At 39.3% G+C, this 17,673-nt stretch overlaps 1 protein-coding gene across 1 annotated transcript; it reads left to right on the top strand.

The window, feature by feature from the left end:
• Positions 1-3,476: 3,476 nt before the first annotated feature.
• Positions 3,477-4,340, top strand: LOC115738727. Its single transcript, XM_030671438.1, has one exon. The coding sequence runs from the start codon at positions 3,477-3,479 to the stop codon at positions 4,338-4,340; it is 864 nt and encodes a 287-aa protein (XP_030527298.1).
• The last annotated feature ends 13,333 nt before the right edge of the window (positions 4,341-17,673 follow it).

The following is a 17,673-nucleotide window of genomic DNA, read 5'->3' as shown; positions in this document are numbered from 1 at the left end:
TGCAAATCTCGTACCCAATTGGATCGCGGGCCCAAAACCTCAGATAATGAGTCCAAACTCTTGATCCACTTGGCCCACTGGCCTAAGAAAAGGCCCAATCACTTGGCCCAACACCCTAGATCACTGCCCAAGTCGGTTTGGGCCACGGCCCACCTCGTAGGCCCACTGTCCAGGCCCAACAGAAACTGGTTCAGCCCTAAAACGGGGGAAACAGTGGCTGGCCGGGGCTGTGGTGGCTTTTCCGACAGGCGTTGAGGCGGCGATGGGTGACAGAAAGCTTGAGGGGACTGTGAGGTAGGTGGAGGTGGTCGGTGGTGGCTTGTAGTGGCCGGAGGTGGGGCCGGCAGCAGCTAACAGAAGCTGCAGTGGTAAAACAGGATAGGGGAGGCCGAAACAGGGGAGGTGGTCGGGGGCTGTTCCGGAGCTCCGGCGGTGTTAGAACTTCGTGAGGCTGGTGGTGATGGTTCGAGGGGGTGTCGGGGAGTCTATGGTGGTCGGATTTGGGCGGAGGAAGGCGGCATGGTGGCGGATGGGGGCTAAGCATAGAACCAGGTGTCACAGAGGTCAAAACAGGGCAGGCCGTGGTTCGTGGCTGTTCCAACCTTTCCGGCGACTTTGCGGCAGCTGCAAGAGGTGAAACAGCATCACAGAAGATTAGAGGAGGTGGCTGGAGGTCGAGGTAGTGGTCGTGGGGGTGGCGGCAGCTCGGAGCAGCTACACCAGCTCTGAAATCCCAATCCTGGCGGAAAACAGAGCAGTTCGCGAAGGCCTTTTTCCAATGGCTTTCCGGTGTCTCCGGCGGTGCGGCGGTGGTCCGGTCACGTCGAGAGGGTTCTATGGGTATTGTAGTATGGTGTGGTGGTCATTTTCAGTGGTGGTTGTCGTTGAGAAATGAAGAAATAAAGGAAGAAGAAGGGCTGGAGAAAGTCGGTTAAATGGGGGGGTTGTACGTGTGAGAGAGGGGAAACGAGAGAGATCTGGAAAAATTGGCTAAGGGTTGAGCTGGTCAGGTGGGTCCCACTAAATTAATGTCCTTGTCCATTAGTTCATAAAACCCTAAGGGCATTTTCGTAATTTCATACTTTAGCAGGGGGTATTTTGGTAATTTCACACCTTAGGTAATTCGCGCGTCCGGCAACCCAACGAAGGGTTATTTAATCCGAACTTGAGTCCAATTAGCCCGAATGAAGATTGATATGAAATTTTCTAATTCTAAGATGCAATTACTCATTTAATCGGAATTTATTCCAATTCAAGTAACGGTCCCGAAAATTTCCGATTTCCGATTTCTAACTTCTTAATATCCGACCTTGGGCATCAAATCAAAATTTTCTAGTCGTTCCATAGACTAGATTTTACTATTTTGATCGCCCAATTTTCGTGGCGTTACAAAGCTAAACACGTATCATGTGACGGAGGAGAAGAAACCAACGAAGTGCAAGGCTTGGACGCCGCGTTGCTCTCCCTCAGATTGAGCAAAGACATCAATAATCAAGTAGGCAATCTGTCAAAGAGATCAGACGCTCTAGAGTTGAGCATTCAAGAAATTGAGGAGGACTTGGAATGCATTTTCCGGCGCCTAGTGAAATTGAGGGTTTCCCTTCTCAACTTCGTTAACCACTAGAATACCTTAGTCCCCGGGGATGCCGATTTGACAATGGCATCTATGGTACAATTTTTGTAACTTGTACAATGTGGCATTGTGTCATATGAGATCCACATTCAATACATAAATCAACACTGTTCAGAACTAAGGATCTATCCTAATTCTCTCTCCCAGTACTTGCCACAATCATTCTGTTTCGTGACACAAGTTTTCTGTTTGATAGGATTGATCTGAATTACGATATGACTCGGGTTCGGATAATGAAGTCAAAATATTTATGAACAGAACATCGTAAATTGATACTCACCTGCTCTTTTTTCATGAAGAGTGTACTTATGTACTTGAGATCAACATAAAAATGTACCTAGTTTTATGCTATATTGACTTGGTCAGATAGATGAAAGGCATCGCATACATATGCTTTTACAACAAATGGTTCCTGGGTCGGTTATTTTGTTCCTCTCGATAATGCTACTTCAGCTCAGGAAATAGAAAATGAATTGGTGTCATCGTCTGTAGAGTTTCAAGAATAATAAAAAGCCGATTCCTTCTCCAGCATCTGTGATCTATAGCATGACTGACTGATGTGGCAGAACATTCTTTTCCTGAGTTTAAACATATACTCTTTAGTGAAATTAGATTATTCATTCTTAAGATCACGTCACCAAAATGTTACATTTAGATGTGCAACTTACAATCAACAGCAACAAAATGGAAACTGCAACACGGATCAGATTCGATTTTTTGCTACAGATATTTTCTAAGAAGTTACATGCTTCAGAAAATACTTTTGTGGAAGCATAGCATGCCTTGATCTCATCCTCACCTATACATAAGCTGCTGGTCCTGCTTTTAAATCTGCTGCACTCTAGACCAAGTTGCAGGTAACTGCAGGATTAGGTAATACATACATCTTTGGCTAGTTCTATTTTGAAGTACAGGAAATATAAGCGTCGGACAACCAATCTTAGTTAGTCGATAGTCATCAGAATATATATGATTTCTAGGACGATGAAGTTCCTGTAATTTGCTGCCCTCAATATTCTTTAAATACATCGCTAAAGAAATGCACATTAACAAATGAGAACCCCAGCTTCTTAATGAAAGTTCTTCTCGGAGTCACCTAAACTAACTCCTTATAATCACTTCTGAAGAGAGGCCAATAATTAGTCAATATTGTGAATAGATGATGATGATAGGTAACTTCGAGTTAGTCCCAAGCTCAATCGCTGTAAAGATTCCATTTGTCCCCTACCTACATTATCACATGAATTTTTGCCATCCACATGCTCAACTTCAATTTAAATGTTTAATGATTTCCATATCTATTCTTCGGTCTGGGATCATGGTCACAAGCTGCAGCTATGTGTGATTATTTAAATCACTTTAATTTGAATTCTTGTCAGACCAAGAGCCTGAATGAGACATTGACGGTTTTTGGATGATCTGTAACATGTGAAATGCATAAACTCCAGGATGTAAAGATTCCACTTGTCTCCTAGCTTTCCCATCACATGAATATTTTTCTGGCCCTCTGCTCAAGTTCGGCCATTGATGATGCATTATAGCATGATCGACCCTCTGTCCGAGAATCTTCAAGGTACATACACGCGTGTATGAGTTTTTTTAAAGCTTTAGATCACCATTACTGATTCTCAATCCGTAGAGATTGGAAAACGAGCAGAGGCATTGTCAGGAGGCTGTTGGAAGATACACAACATGACAGCTGATGTGAGCCCGCAAGAATCGGATTGTTAAGTGCCTCTTGCTTGGTGTATATATACAAGGATTTGGGTGGCCTGGCTTGAACAACTCTCTCTCATAAGAAAAACTACATCCAGAGAAGCTAATAAGCTTCCTTCTCTCAAAGATGGCTTCATCAATTGAGACCTCCAAATTTAGCAGCCATTTCCGGTCAATCAGCTTGCCTTGTAGGAGCCACCCTCTCACGACCACCGTAGAGGAGCATTTGTCTAGGCTCAGATCATCTGAAGCAGTGTCCTCATCGTCATCCTCATCGGCATCCAAAATTTTGGGAGAACTCAAGAGCCTGTATGATTGCATCGATGACTTACTTCAGTTGCCTCTCACTCAACAGGCTCTTTCCCACCTGAGAAGTCCAGCTGAAGAGTCGTTGGATGGTTCTCTCCAGCTGTTAGATGCTTGCGGTAATGTGAGAGAAGCTTTCTCACAGATGAAGGAATGTGTCCAGGAGCTCAAGTCTTCTTTCCGAAGAAGGAAAAGAGGAGATTCCAGCTTCGCCTATGAAGTAGAAGCATACATCAACTCTAGAAAGAAGTTGACCAAAGTCATCTCCAAGTACTTGAGAAATTTGAAGAAGAAGGGCCCAAACAAGGGCTCTCCCGACGAAGCTACCCTTAGCATTCTAAGAGAAGCTGGAGAAATCAGCCTTTCTGTATTCCAGTCCCTCTTACGTTTCTTTGCTCTGGCGAGTGCGAGCTCAAAGCCTAGAGGCTGGTCTCTCGTGTCAAAACTGCTGGAAGCTAAACGTGTTTCATGTGATGGAGGAGAAGAAACCAATGAAGTGCAAGGCTTGGACGCCACGGTACTCTCCCTCAGATCGAGCAAAGACATCATTAATCAAATAGGTGATCTTTCAAAGCGATTGGATGCTCTAGAGTTGAGCATTCAAGAAATTGAGGAGGACTTAGAATGCATTTTCCGGCGCCTAGTGAAATTGAGGGTTTCCCTTCTCAACATTGTTAACCACTAGAATACCTTAGTCCCTGGGGATGCCGATTTGACAACGGCATCTCTGGTACAATTTTGTAACTTGTACAATACGGCATTGTATCATACGAGATCCACAATCAATAGATACATCAACACTGTTCAGAACTAAGGATCTATCCTAATTCTATCTTCCCCAACTTTGCATAATGATTATGTTTCTTGTTTCAGTTTGATAGTAATTATCTGAAATTTCCATATAATTCAGGTTCGAAAAATGACGTTGAAGAATTTATGCACAAAACATCTTAAATTTTTTTTTTTTTTGGTCGAACACAAAACATCTTAAATTTACTATCACCTGAAATGTAGTGAATTCTTTCTTTTTTCATGAACGTAGTTACGTACTTGAGGCCGACATAACTGCATACCCATTTCAAGCTATATTGACTCGATGAGAAAGATGAAAGGCATCTCATAAACGTGAACCTGCAAGAAATGGTTCTCGGAATGATGCCACTTCAGCTCAGAGGAACAGAAATTGATATGTGCCAATGGAGTTTGGAGAGTGAAAAAAAAAAAAACTGATTGCCTTTCCAGCATCTGTGAGCTATATAGCATGACAGACTGATGTGGCAGAACTTTTTTGTCCTCTGGAGTCTTTTTTTTTTTGGTCCAATGTCCTCTGGAGTCTAAACACTTATTCTTTAGTTAAGTTCGATTCTTCCCTCTTTAGATTATGTCATCTAGACATTGATTTTGGATGTGGAACTTACAATCGATAACAATGACAATTAAACAGCAACAAAGATCAGATTTCTTTTTCTTTTTTTTTTTCTGAAGATCTGTTCTTAAGCAGGTCTCATGCTTCAGAAAAGACTCGTAAGGAAGCATAGTTACCCTTGATCTCATTCTCAGTCATTTTTTTCTCTTGGTCGATCATTCTCAGTCATTCAATGCTGCTGGTCTTGCTTTTAACTCTGCAGCACTCTAGACCAAGTCCCAGATAATTGCTGGATTGGTCAATACGCGTATCTTTGTGAAGTGCAACATGAGATGGAAAAGACACGAATTGTGTTTTCACAATACGATCATACTACTCTCTTATCCAGGTTTTCCTTCTGACACATTTAGGGTCTGCATGGTAACAATTTTGTTTTTGTGATTCTGTTCCCAAAAGCAAAAAAAATGAGAATCATGTTTGATAACACATATAATTTTGATTATGATTCTAGAAGCAGAATCAGTTTTGAAGAAAAAATGACCATTTTTGCAAAACCACAAAAAAGTTGGTTTTGACAAAAATAATCACTTTTGCAAAACACAAAAACATTTTCTTTCCTCCTTTCTTTTGTTACTATTTTATATTTACATTTTTCAAATTAAAATTTGGATCTTATTTATAACATGCTGAAAAAAAAAAAAGTGTATTTCAAATTATTATTTTTTGTGTATTGAAAATTGATCTTCAATTTACGAAGAAAATTTTAAAGTAATTACAAAATTAATTGATTTAAATAAAAAAATTGGGAAGAGAAAGTATTTTTGGGAACTTAAATTTTGTACAGTTTTCAAACGTGTTTCTATTCATGAACAGAATCACAATACAGTTATCAAACACATTCCGATTCTCTAAAAACTCATTATAACCATAATCAGAAAAAATCATTATAACCATAATCTGTTTTTGGGAACAGAATTGTTGCCATGCAGACCCTTAGCTACTGCACGTTTCCCGTGTTCAAATCTGCGGCAACCCATGCATGCTAAGTGCAAGACTTGGCCAAGCTCTGGAAGCTAATACCAATCCCTAGCCTATCATATAAATGACAGGAAAAAGATTGTAAGATACACAAGTCTAATTTTAGACGTATCATGTCGATGTTCTAGTAATCCATGATCCAGCCATGGAACCACCAATCATTGCGAACTTGTCAATTATCACATATTATGTCAATCCAGGAACAGTGTTATGTGGGATAATAACAAGAACTGCCATATGAACGAATTGCGCTTCTTTAGCAGTTAAGCTAGATTGATGCTTGGTGACGTAACCTATTATAGTTGGCGAGTGTGAGAGGTCAAAAAAAGAAGTGGAAGCAACAGAAACAATACCGGAAGAAATAAGTCGACGAAAAGAAGAACCTTCATTAAAATATGAGTAACGGCAACACAATGCTCGAAATTAGTGGACGAAGATGGTAAGAAGAAATCATTTCCTAAAGAAATTTCATGACTTTAATAGCACAAACAATGAAGGTGTCTGGATTGTTGTGACTCTATTTCTTCTTGATAGTACTGTTCTCCCATCAGGAACCTCCTTAGGTATGTCCTAGAATCACCCGAGAAGCGACCCACATCTTAGAAAAGAACCTTACCACTCAAATGCTTGATCACAAAAGTCAGATCTGCAAAACTAAATTCTCCAAAAGCTACAGTTGACTCAGCCTTTCATGAGAAAGGACCGGGCATTTGGTCCCAAAGATGGGACAAGCAACTCGTGCAAGTTTACTACTCATTAAGTTGAATGCTTTATAAAATAGTCATTGTCATCAACAAAAGGAATCTCAACCCGATTTAACAAATGGGCAAAGAGATAACTTCAAGATAGTTGCATAAGCTTAAGCTGTGAAGATTCTACTTGTCCCCTATCTGCATTACTCAACAGATGTATTGACAGCATGATTGCACGTGTACAACTATTTAAAAGTTAAAACTGCTTAGATTATTTCATGTTGATTTCAGATTATTCATTCGAACACCGATCCATTGTCAGGAGGCTGCTGGATGATATATGACAGGACAGCTAATGGAAACTAACAGGGAAAGTCATCTCCAAGTACTTGAAAATTTTGAGGAAGACGAACAAGAAGATTAGCCTAAACAAGGACACTAACCATGAAGATGCTCTTGCAATGCTCCAAGAAGCGGAAGGACTGATCATTTCCATATTCATGTCCCTCTCATGCTCCCTAATGGGATCAGAAAAATTGAACCCAGATGAGCTGGACATTCAAATGCCTCTAGCAGTTATATATGTATCAGGGTCAGGGGTGTTGCATGAACACACTTATCTCAGAGAAAAATCCACATATGAAACAGCGAAAGTCTTCTTTCCTTCTAGAGGAAAGCAAAATGGCTCCCTCAGTTGAGGTCTCGAGATTTACCGGACATTCGCGTTCAGTCAGCCCGCCTTCCAGGAGTCACCCTCTGGCTACAAGAGGCGAGGATCAGTTGGGTAGGCTGAGATCATTGGCGCAGCATCCATATCCTCGGCTGTGTCGCGAAGATTAGGAGGCCTTAAGGACTTGTATGAAAGCATCAATGATTTAGTTCAGTTGCCCTCACCCAACAGGCTATCTCCCACGACAACCACAGCCAACGTGCTAAGGAGTTGTTGGATGGTACGCTTAGGTTGCTCAATATTTGTGGAAATATTAGAGATGTGTTCTCACAAATGAAGGAATGTATTCAGGAGCTAGAGTCTTCTCTCAGGAGAAAGAGAGGAGGTGACTCTGGCCAAGCAAGTGAAGTTGAGACTTACATCAAATCCAACAAGAGACTGTAGAAAGTCATCTCCAAGATTTCAGAGAATCTGAAGCGAATGGAGAAGAAAAATGGCATGAACGAAGACTCTAGGCACAAGAAAACTCTCTTACCATGCTAAGAGAAGCTGAAGCTATCAGTCTGCTGGTGTTTAGGTCCTTGTTATGTTTCCTATCAGGGCCGAAAGCGAAATCAAGGACTAATGGTTGGTCTTTGGTTGCCAAGCTAGTCTCATCTAAACGCACATCCTGTGAAAAGATCATTAATGACAACAATGCTGAAGGATTTGCTGACTTGTTTGTTCTAAAAGTCTGTCAAAAACCAGAACCCTCGGGTGCTAAAATGACTGGAGGCATCGGAGTCGACCCTTCAGGAAATTAGGGAGGATTTGGAATGCCTATTTAGGCAATTAGTGAAGACTTAAGAGCTGCTCTTCTCAACATCCTCAACAGTTAGGGCGTTTCTCTAATCGGTGCCGATCAAACTAGGAAAAAGATCTTTGTAATATGTACAGCACAACAATGTATCATTACGGGATGTGAAGAACATCCATACCTGAATTCCTAATGCTCTCGATCTTCCATTGTAATCGCGGCACAATCATATGACTCTCTACTCCCTAAATTCGGATTTAGACTTGGATTAGGATCAGGATTCCCAAACTCTATCAGTCACACCCCAAATCCTACACAAATAGGGGAAATGACACGGCCATCCTTTCCCCTAAAGGGCTTAGCCTCAAAAAATGCATTTACCATACCGAAGCTTTCTATAAACCATCAAAAGATTTATTTACATATATCTATCATGAGAACATCTATTTTTTTTTTTTTTTTGGTCAAAATGAGAACATCTAATTGAAAAGCTCAAAAAGTTTTATACAACCCATACCAAAAATCCCCACTATCAAAATGTCTTCCCGCTAACGCTAACGCTCTCGTCTTACTTGTGATTCACTGAAGAACCCGAAAAGCAATGAAGATAAATGGAATGAGCAAACCACAACCCAGTGAATCGTGCGTATATCTTCTAAGTAGATCGAACATCTACAATGCACTTTACAAAACATCATCTGTTAAATCAATAATATCAAAACACACATCATTGGTAGAGTCCACTGATCAATCTCATCAAATCATACGTTGATGGTCCATTCCATCAACCAATCTATTACTCAATATCAAACCATGGTCACGACACAACGTCTTGTGACAAGGCGACCAAGCTCCCCCTCTTGGCAAGGTCTCCACTTATTATTAGCCCATGGCTCAGCCCATAAAGATGTCCTAGCACCAATATGCATACCCAGAAACCCATACACGAGTTCACAGTCATATTGAGCATCAAACAATCATATTTCAATAATCTACAATTCTAAATCCAGAAAACATTTCCTAAATCACAACACGTTTCCCAAACCATTTCAGAATCCAACCAGACTCACAATTCAGTATATATATATTTACAACTTTTCTCAACACATGTCTGAAAACATCAAACGATTCACAAATACCAAAATGCAATAAATGTTCAATCCAGATTTTTATGCAACCAACATGCTCTTTCATAATTATAATATATCAAATCTCTTTCACTTTTAAGATAGAACTTTATAAATTCATAAAAGAGATAGCACCACTCACCTTAGAAAGACAAAAACCAACCTACGGTAGTTACTCGAATTCCTATAAATTAAATCGAACAATGATCAAAATAGTATTCTAATGAACAACTCGACTGAATTACGCCTAGTCATTGATAAAATGACACATATGCACCAACGAAAAGCTCGCTCATAACGAAAACCCACTGCTATCCACTATGGACCGCCTGCGTGCTGAAATTGTTTGTGCCATAACTTCTTTCACCGAATCCCGTTTCTAGCGAAATTACAATCAATAGAAAACTCTTTCGAAGCACTACAAAACCCTTAATAGCCGACTCGAAAGACAAATGGAGATGGACGAAAATTATCAACTAAACCAAAAATTCGAAACTGTCAAATAGCGTGCGCCGAACTTCAAAAATTCACTCCGATCAAACCGTAAGCCCAAATTGATTTCCGTCAACTCCCACGGCTCCACAATAAAAAAATTCACTCCGATCAAACCGTAATCCCAAATCGATTTTCATCAACTCCCACGGCTCTACAACACCCTAATCTTTCATTCCTATATATATGCATCCCAAAAACTTCTCAATTAAACGCAGCAACTCAGAAAAGATACAGATTCAATTTTTACGCCCTAATTTCAGAAATTCCTTTAAGTAGACGAATAGAAACTTCAATTACTTACCGACCATTGTGAAGTAGAGTTGATTCGGCTTCAGATCATGACCATGGGAAGATTTTCTCCATCTCCCTCCTCGCTTTTCTGACGAGCACTTCTCCTTTCCTTTCGTTTCTCTTCTTTTCCTCTATCTTTATGTCTCCTGTTTGCCCTTTCTGTTTCTATGTACATTTGGTCTTTGAAGAGTCTACTGGAACCTTTATTTTATTTACTTCATCATAATATCTCTTTTATTCACTCCACTGTAACGTTTTAGCAACTAAAGCATTCATTGTAATGTTTCTTTCTTCTTCTTCTGTTTTGCAGGTCCCACAGCTTTTAACCTGGTCAAAAAGAAACGTTAATATTACAATCTACACTCCTTAAAAGAAATTTCGTCCTCGAAATTTATACGTACCTCAATTATCAAACATGTAAGGGGGTTTACGTCTTACCTCTCCCTCCCCCGTCATCACAAAAACTTTCCCGGTCATCCTTTGCCTTTGCTAATTTTCCTGGGGCTTATCAACTGAAGGCGCACTCTTCCTCATGGTACAAGTATGTGCTAGATGTCCAGGTTGGCCGCATACAAAACATACTCTACTCTCCGCAGGGACATCCATTTGCATAGGACAATTTTGCCTCATGTGTCCCATCTTCCCACATAAGAAGCACACTCTCGTTTTCTGACGACACTCACCAGGGTGATACTTCCCACATGTGTTACAAGGGCCCCGAGTCTTCTGAGCTCTAAACGTCCCCGGTAGGTCACTACTTTTTCACTTGCTACTATCATTTACATGGCTCTCTTGATAGTCCAGCGGCTTAGACCTCTTGTTCTGAGGTGCACCATGTGTGCTGCTCTTTAACATATCTTGCTCAATCCTAATTGCTCGGTCCAAAACATCCTTATACATTGTCAGTGCATAAGGCGTGAGTATAGTACGCCTATCGGATCGAAGCCCTCATTGAAAGTGTTCAGCCCTACGCTTCTCACTAGTCATGAAACCTTCCTCAAATCTACTCAACTGATTAAAACAGCCCGCATACTCCATAACTGTTGAGCTGCCTTGAAATATGTTTACAAAGTCACTTCTAATCTTCACTTGAAATTACTCCGAGAAGAATTGAGCGTTGAAAGCTTCTGTGAAATCTTTCCATGAAATAGTTGCATCTTTATCTCCGAGGGTGGGTCTAGTCCCTTCCCACCAACAAACAGCTTAATCTTTCAAATACCGAGTGGCAAAATTGACTTTTTGATTGTCACGAACATTTTCCACTCTAAATATCCCTTCTATGTTTATAATCCAATTATCGGCCTTAAGAGGGTTCAACTTCCCATCGAACTTAGGTGGGTCAGCCTTTCTGAATTGTGCGAAGGTACATGAGCCAGCTGTCCCACCTTGATTTAATTATTTTGCATGCCGATACCAATGAATCATTGCTTGAGCGAAATCAATTGCGGGATTAAGCTCTTGGTGCTCTTCCCTAACTTCTCGTGAATCGGAACTTCTATCATTTTGATCCTCTAGTCCCTTTTTTGAAGCCGCACTTCGAGAATCATAACCTATGCTCTGATATCAATAAATGTCACACCCCAAATCCTACACAAATAAAAGTAATGACATGGCCATCCTTTCCCCTAAAGGACATAGCCTCAAAAGATACATTTACCATACCAAAGCTTTCTATAACCATCAAAAGATATATTTACATATTTACATATATCTATCATGCGAACATCTAATTCAAAAGCTCAAAAAGCTATATACAACCTATACCAAAAATCCCCACTATCAAAATATCTTTTTGCTAATGCTGACTCTCTCGTCTTACTTGTGATTCACTGAAAAACCTAAAAAGCAATGAAGATTAATGGAATGAACAAACCACAACCCAGAGAGTCGTGTGTATATCTTCTAAGCGGATCGAACATCCACTATGCACTTTACAAAACATCATCAAAACTCACGTATCTCAATTGCAGTAAATAATACACATATAAAATAGAAAAGAGTTATATCTCTTTAACATAATTGTGTACGTATCAAAAGATGTTCGTTAAATCACTAATATCAAAACACACATCAATGGTCGAGTCCACTGATCAATCTTATCAAATCACACGTTGATGGTCCATTCCATCAACCAATCTATTACTCAATATCAAACCATGGTCACGACATAACGTCTTATGACAAGGAGACTAGGCTCCCCCTCTTGGCAAGGTCTTCACTTATTATTAGCCGGCGGCTCGGCCTAGAAAGATATCCTAGCACCAATATGCATACCTAGAAACCCATACACAGGTTCACAGTCATATTGAGCATCAAACAATCATCTTCCAATAATCCACAATTCTAAATCCATAAAACATTTCCTAATTTACAACACGTTTCCCAAACCATTTCAAAATCCAACTACTCACAATTCAGTATTATGTGTGTGTGTGTGTGTAGACATATAAATATATTTACAACTTTTCGCAACACATTTATGAAAACATCAAACCATTCACAAATACCAAAATGTAGTAAATGCTCAATCCAGATTTTTATGCAACAACATGCTCTTTCATAATTATAATACATCAAATCTCTTTCACTTTTAAGGCATGCATGACTTTATAAATTCATAGAAGAGATAGCACCACTCACCTCGGAAAGACAAAAACCAACCTATAGTGGTTACTTGAATCGACGTACTCAAATTCCTATAAATTAAATCAAACAATGATATCAAAAACTAAGTAAAATAGCATTCTAATGAATGACTCCACTAAATTACGCCTAATCATCGATAAAATGACACATATGCGCCAACGAAAAGCTTGCTCATAACGAAAACCCACTACTGTCCACTATGAACAGTTTGCGCACTAAAATCATTTGCGAAATAACTTCTTTCATCGTATCCCGTTTCTACGAAATTACAGCCAATAGAAAGCTCTTTCAAAGCACTACAAAACCCCTAACATAGCCGACCCAAAAGACAGACGAGGATGGACGAAAATCATCAACTAAACCAGAAATTCGGAATTGTCTAACAGCGCGCACCGACTCTCATGGCTCCACAACATCCTAATCTTTTATTCATATATATATTATATATGTGTGCGCGCGCGCGCAGCCCAAAAACTCCTCAATTAAACTCAGCAACTCAAAAAAGATATAGATTCGATTTTTACGCCCTAATTTCGAAAATTCCTTTGAGTAGACGAATAAAGACTTCGATTACTTACCGAGCATTGCGAAGTAGGGTTGATTCGGCTCCAGATCGTGACCGTACGATGCTTTTTCTCTATCTCCCTCCTCGCTTTTCTGACAAACGCTTCTCCTTTCCTTTCGTTTTTCTTATTTTCCTCTATTTTTATATCTTCTCTTCGCCCTTTCAGTTTCTAAGTACGTTTGGCTTTTGAAGTGTCTACCGTAACCTTTATTTTATTTGCTTCATCATAATATCTATTTTATTCCCTCCACCGTAACGTTTTAGCAACTAAAGCATCCATTGTAACATTTCTTTCTTTCTTTCTTTGCGGATCCCACAGCTTTTAACCTGACAAAAAAGAAACGCTAATGTTACAGTATCGCTTAGAGTGCATGAACACAGGCCATAAAAGCGAGAATTCTCCCCTGAAGAAATGAGGGAAGATGGTCAATAAAGAACTAGGGGACTCGGCCAAAACAGTGAGTAAACGAGAAAGCGAGAGGAAAAATCTTGGCGGAAACGCGTAGAAATTTGAAGAGATAACCCACGACACTTCATGCCTTAAACTTGATCGGATCTGCAGTTCCAAATTGAAATCGGCTCGTGGTATACGGGTTCGGAACCGGCGGTTCCGGATCGGTTCAAATATAAAAGAAAAATTAACGAGAGCCTTTATTGTACGGCAAAATCTAAGGATTTGTGTTTGTGATGATCACACGTCACCGTCAAAATCTTTTACAGTATTGTCCTCTCTTTCGCTCCAGTGACGAGACGAGATAGGTGGTGCGATGTTTTGTCATGAAGAAAAGATCAGACGGTGGGGGAAGAATCGAGGCGGCTTCATTCATGGATGGACACGGACACGACATAGCTGAGCCTAGCTATTCTGCAGGATCAATTCAGTTGATTTTCCTTTACGCTGCTCCAACATTAGAATCCCCACGCAATCTCGTTTCGCAAGTTCCCCATAAAAAAAATGAGTGGGGCCCGGTGACTTTAAGGATTTGATGGAGAGAAGGAAACCCATATCGTTCTGTCCCATGCATTTGGAACTCGCTCATTTCTTCCTTCCGAACCGGCCCTTTGAATTGATGAATGATGACCGTTGCAAAACCGGCCCGGAACCGCCGAACCGCCGGTTCAAAACCAACGTTTCCATTATCGCTTTTGAACCGGAACCGCCCCTTAAGGGCTCGGTTCCGGTTCCCCTAATCTTGGAACCGGAACGGCCGGTTCCTGGCCCGTAGCCATGCCTAGAATGGGCCGTGGTTGTCCAGCCCATTTTCGATCATTTTGGGCTTCTTCAAGACGGTCCTCAATGGTCCTCCTGGCCCACGGCCGCTCTAGTATGGTCGAGGCCCGTTTTGGGACTGCTCTTCAGTCAAATAATAATCTGAACTTCCCACTATCCACGGTTCCATAAACGCCTCCCAAGGCGGTCCTGCAGCGATCCTCTTTACACATTCATTCGATTTATACCACATAGCATATAGTTATCCATATAGGGACCTTTGTCATCAAATTCCACCATACATTGCATTCTAATCTTCATGCATTTGGATATATTCTAATCTTTCTTCACAGAAACGTGAAATCGAAGAAGTCGAATAAGTATCGGTTCCACGGACGCCGTTGTCCCACGCAGAGTTAGATGTTATCTTTTCCTCATCGGTTTTTTCGGCTCAAAGAAAAAGGCTAATACTAAAAACACAGAATTATGTTCATTGTGAAACAAATACCGCAAGCTTTTTTAATGTCACTAAAAACTCTAAACTTGCCCGTTGTAACACAAATACCCTAAACTTTTCTTTCGTGTCATGAAAAAACTCCGGTCTTATATCGGAGTAACAAATAGACCATGGATGGAACTATAATTAGAGAGTTTATATTGGTTTTTTCATGACACAAAGAAATTGGGATATTTGTGTCACAGTGAACAAATTCAGGGTTTTTGGCGATACAGAAAAAGTTCGGGGTATTCGTATCAAGGCGGACGTAATTTGAGGTTTTTTAATTGTATTTGCTCTAAAGAAAATATTCAGTTTGCACTTAGGCGCATCTCACATTATGTGAATAGAATTAGACTAAGCATTTTTATTAGTTTCATCATATTTAACTCGGAATTTATTTTTAATACATAAAGTGAGAGATTTTTCTTTTATCATATTAGTGCATGTTTTCATTTTCATACATCGCTCACAAGAGTCCTGTCCTAAAGCGTTATTACAAGGCCCTATTTAAACCTAGCTCGATACGGCTCGGGTTACTTTTCTCTTTCCTTTTCTTTATTTACTGTGTTTTTGGTTGATTAATTTTATTGCCTGAGCATTTATGCATGATGACGTAGGATTGCATGCTTTTATGAAATAATAAAAAAAATTTGCATTGAATAATTTTTTATTAAAAGTGAAAAGATACCGATAAAGAACTTTAGGTAAAACTAGCGTAACCAAATCCGAAATTGCACGAGTAAAACATGCTCTTGCGCTTTTATTTGCAATCCATCTTTCAAGGTTCAGCTCGGGAGGGTCGACATAAACCATGACCCAACCATGGACGTGCACCAATCATCGTCAATTTGTGAGTTTGAACATGTTCATCCATGATAATCCTTGTTTTTTCGTTTGAGGTCAATCCACGAACGACCTTATGTGCGATAACAACGAGAACCGCCTTAACAGATTGGACTTACTTTTTAGCAGTTAAGCTGGATTGATGTTCACCAAATTGGAAAACCGAATCGAATTGTTAACCGAACCGAACCGAAATGAAAATTCCATGCATTTCGGTACGTATCGATTTTCGATTCAGGTAAGTGAACATTAACAATTCTTTTTTTCTAGTTCGGTTATTTCGGCTCGGTTCGATTAACCAAACCACACTAAAAATCTCTAAAATAATTTTTTTTAGGCCAAGGGCCGTCGACCCTCATCCCCAAAAAAGACATAAATAAAGAAAGAAGGAAAGAAACAAAAAGAAAGAAAAAAATAAAAATAAAATTAAAATTCAAAAAAGAAAAATCGAAAACCGAATCGAACTGAATTTTTGATTCAATTCAGGGCGAGATTCGATTCAATTCAAACTTGCACGCCAATTATTCAGTTCGATTCGGTTTTCTTGAAAAATCGAATTGAACCGAACCATTAACACTCCTATTCAAAAATATAACCCATTGTGGCTTTTGAGTGTGAGAGGTTCAAAAGAAGAAGTGGAATCAATAGAAATGATACTAGAAAAAGGGGAAAAGTGTCAAAAAAGTCATAAACCTATTGCATTAGTGTCAATTCAGTCCTAAATCTTTTGTATTTGTGTCAATTAAGTCCTAAACCTTTTATTAGTGTTAATTCGGTTATAAACCTCTTACAATAGTGCCAATTTAGTCCTAAAAATTTTACATCTATGCCAATTAAGTCAATTAAGCTAATTTTGATTGAAAATCACTAGCATAGACGTCAATTATCTTACATGGCACGATTAACGCTAACATGAATATTTTTTAAATATTTTTTTGATATTTTAAAAAATAATTTTGAAAAAAACCCAAAAAATGCTTAAAAAATTATTTAAAATATTAAAATAATATTAAAAAATGTTCAAGTTAGCGCTAGCCGTGCCATATAGGACAATCGATGTTCACATCAGCGATTTTCGGTCAAAATTAGCCGAATTAACCCAATTGGTACAAATATAAAAGATTTAGACCGAATTAACAACAATACATAAGGTTTAGGACTAAATTATCATCAATAAAAGGTTGAGGACTTAATTAGCATTAATGCAAAAAGTTTAAGACTGAATTGACACCAAAAAGAGGTTTAGGACTGAATTGGCACTAATACAATAGGTTTAAGACTTTTTTGACGTTTCTCCCCTGAAAAAAGCAAGTGCACGAAAAGATGAACCTTCGATAACATATAAGAAGTAACAACACATGCTTGAAATTACTAATTGAAGAGGGAAAGAAAGATATCATTAGCGGAAGAAATTTTCGATCTTAGGCTCCTTTCATTTCACCAAAAATAACTTTTACGAAAATGTTTTTCAAAATTGTCAGCATTTGGATCACAAAAATAAGCTAGTCTAGGAAAATATTTTCCACTAATGAAAAAACTCCTTCAAAAATAGAGAAAATATTTTCCTCTTTTCAGAAAGAGAAAAACATTTTTTCCCATTTTTGCTCCCCTAATTCCTTTACATTCATTTTCTTTAATACTATTCTTAATTTTTTTTTTCTTTTTTTTTTTCTCTTATCTTCCTCCTTCCTCTACGCGCGGCTCCTTCCTCCTCCTTCCTCTGTCAACTGCAAACCTCAGCGACAGCTGACAGCCTAGAGATTGGCCATGACAAAAGCCA

The sequence above is a fragment of the Rhodamnia argentea genome, chromosome 2, assembly GCF_020921035.1.
Source record: "Rhodamnia argentea isolate NSW1041297 chromosome 2, ASM2092103v1, whole genome shotgun sequence".
Taxonomy (NCBI): Eukaryota; Viridiplantae; Streptophyta; class Magnoliopsida; order Myrtales; family Myrtaceae; genus Rhodamnia; species Rhodamnia argentea.
The sequence above is the reverse complement of the archived record's forward strand: the minus strand, read 5'-3'. Positions and strand labels throughout refer to the sequence as shown.

Excerpts from the sequence above, each read along its gene's own strand:
- LOC115738727 (XM_030671438.1), top strand. The coding sequence starts at position 3,477 with ATGGCTTCATCAATTGAGACCTCCAAATTTAGCAGCCATTTCCGGTCA.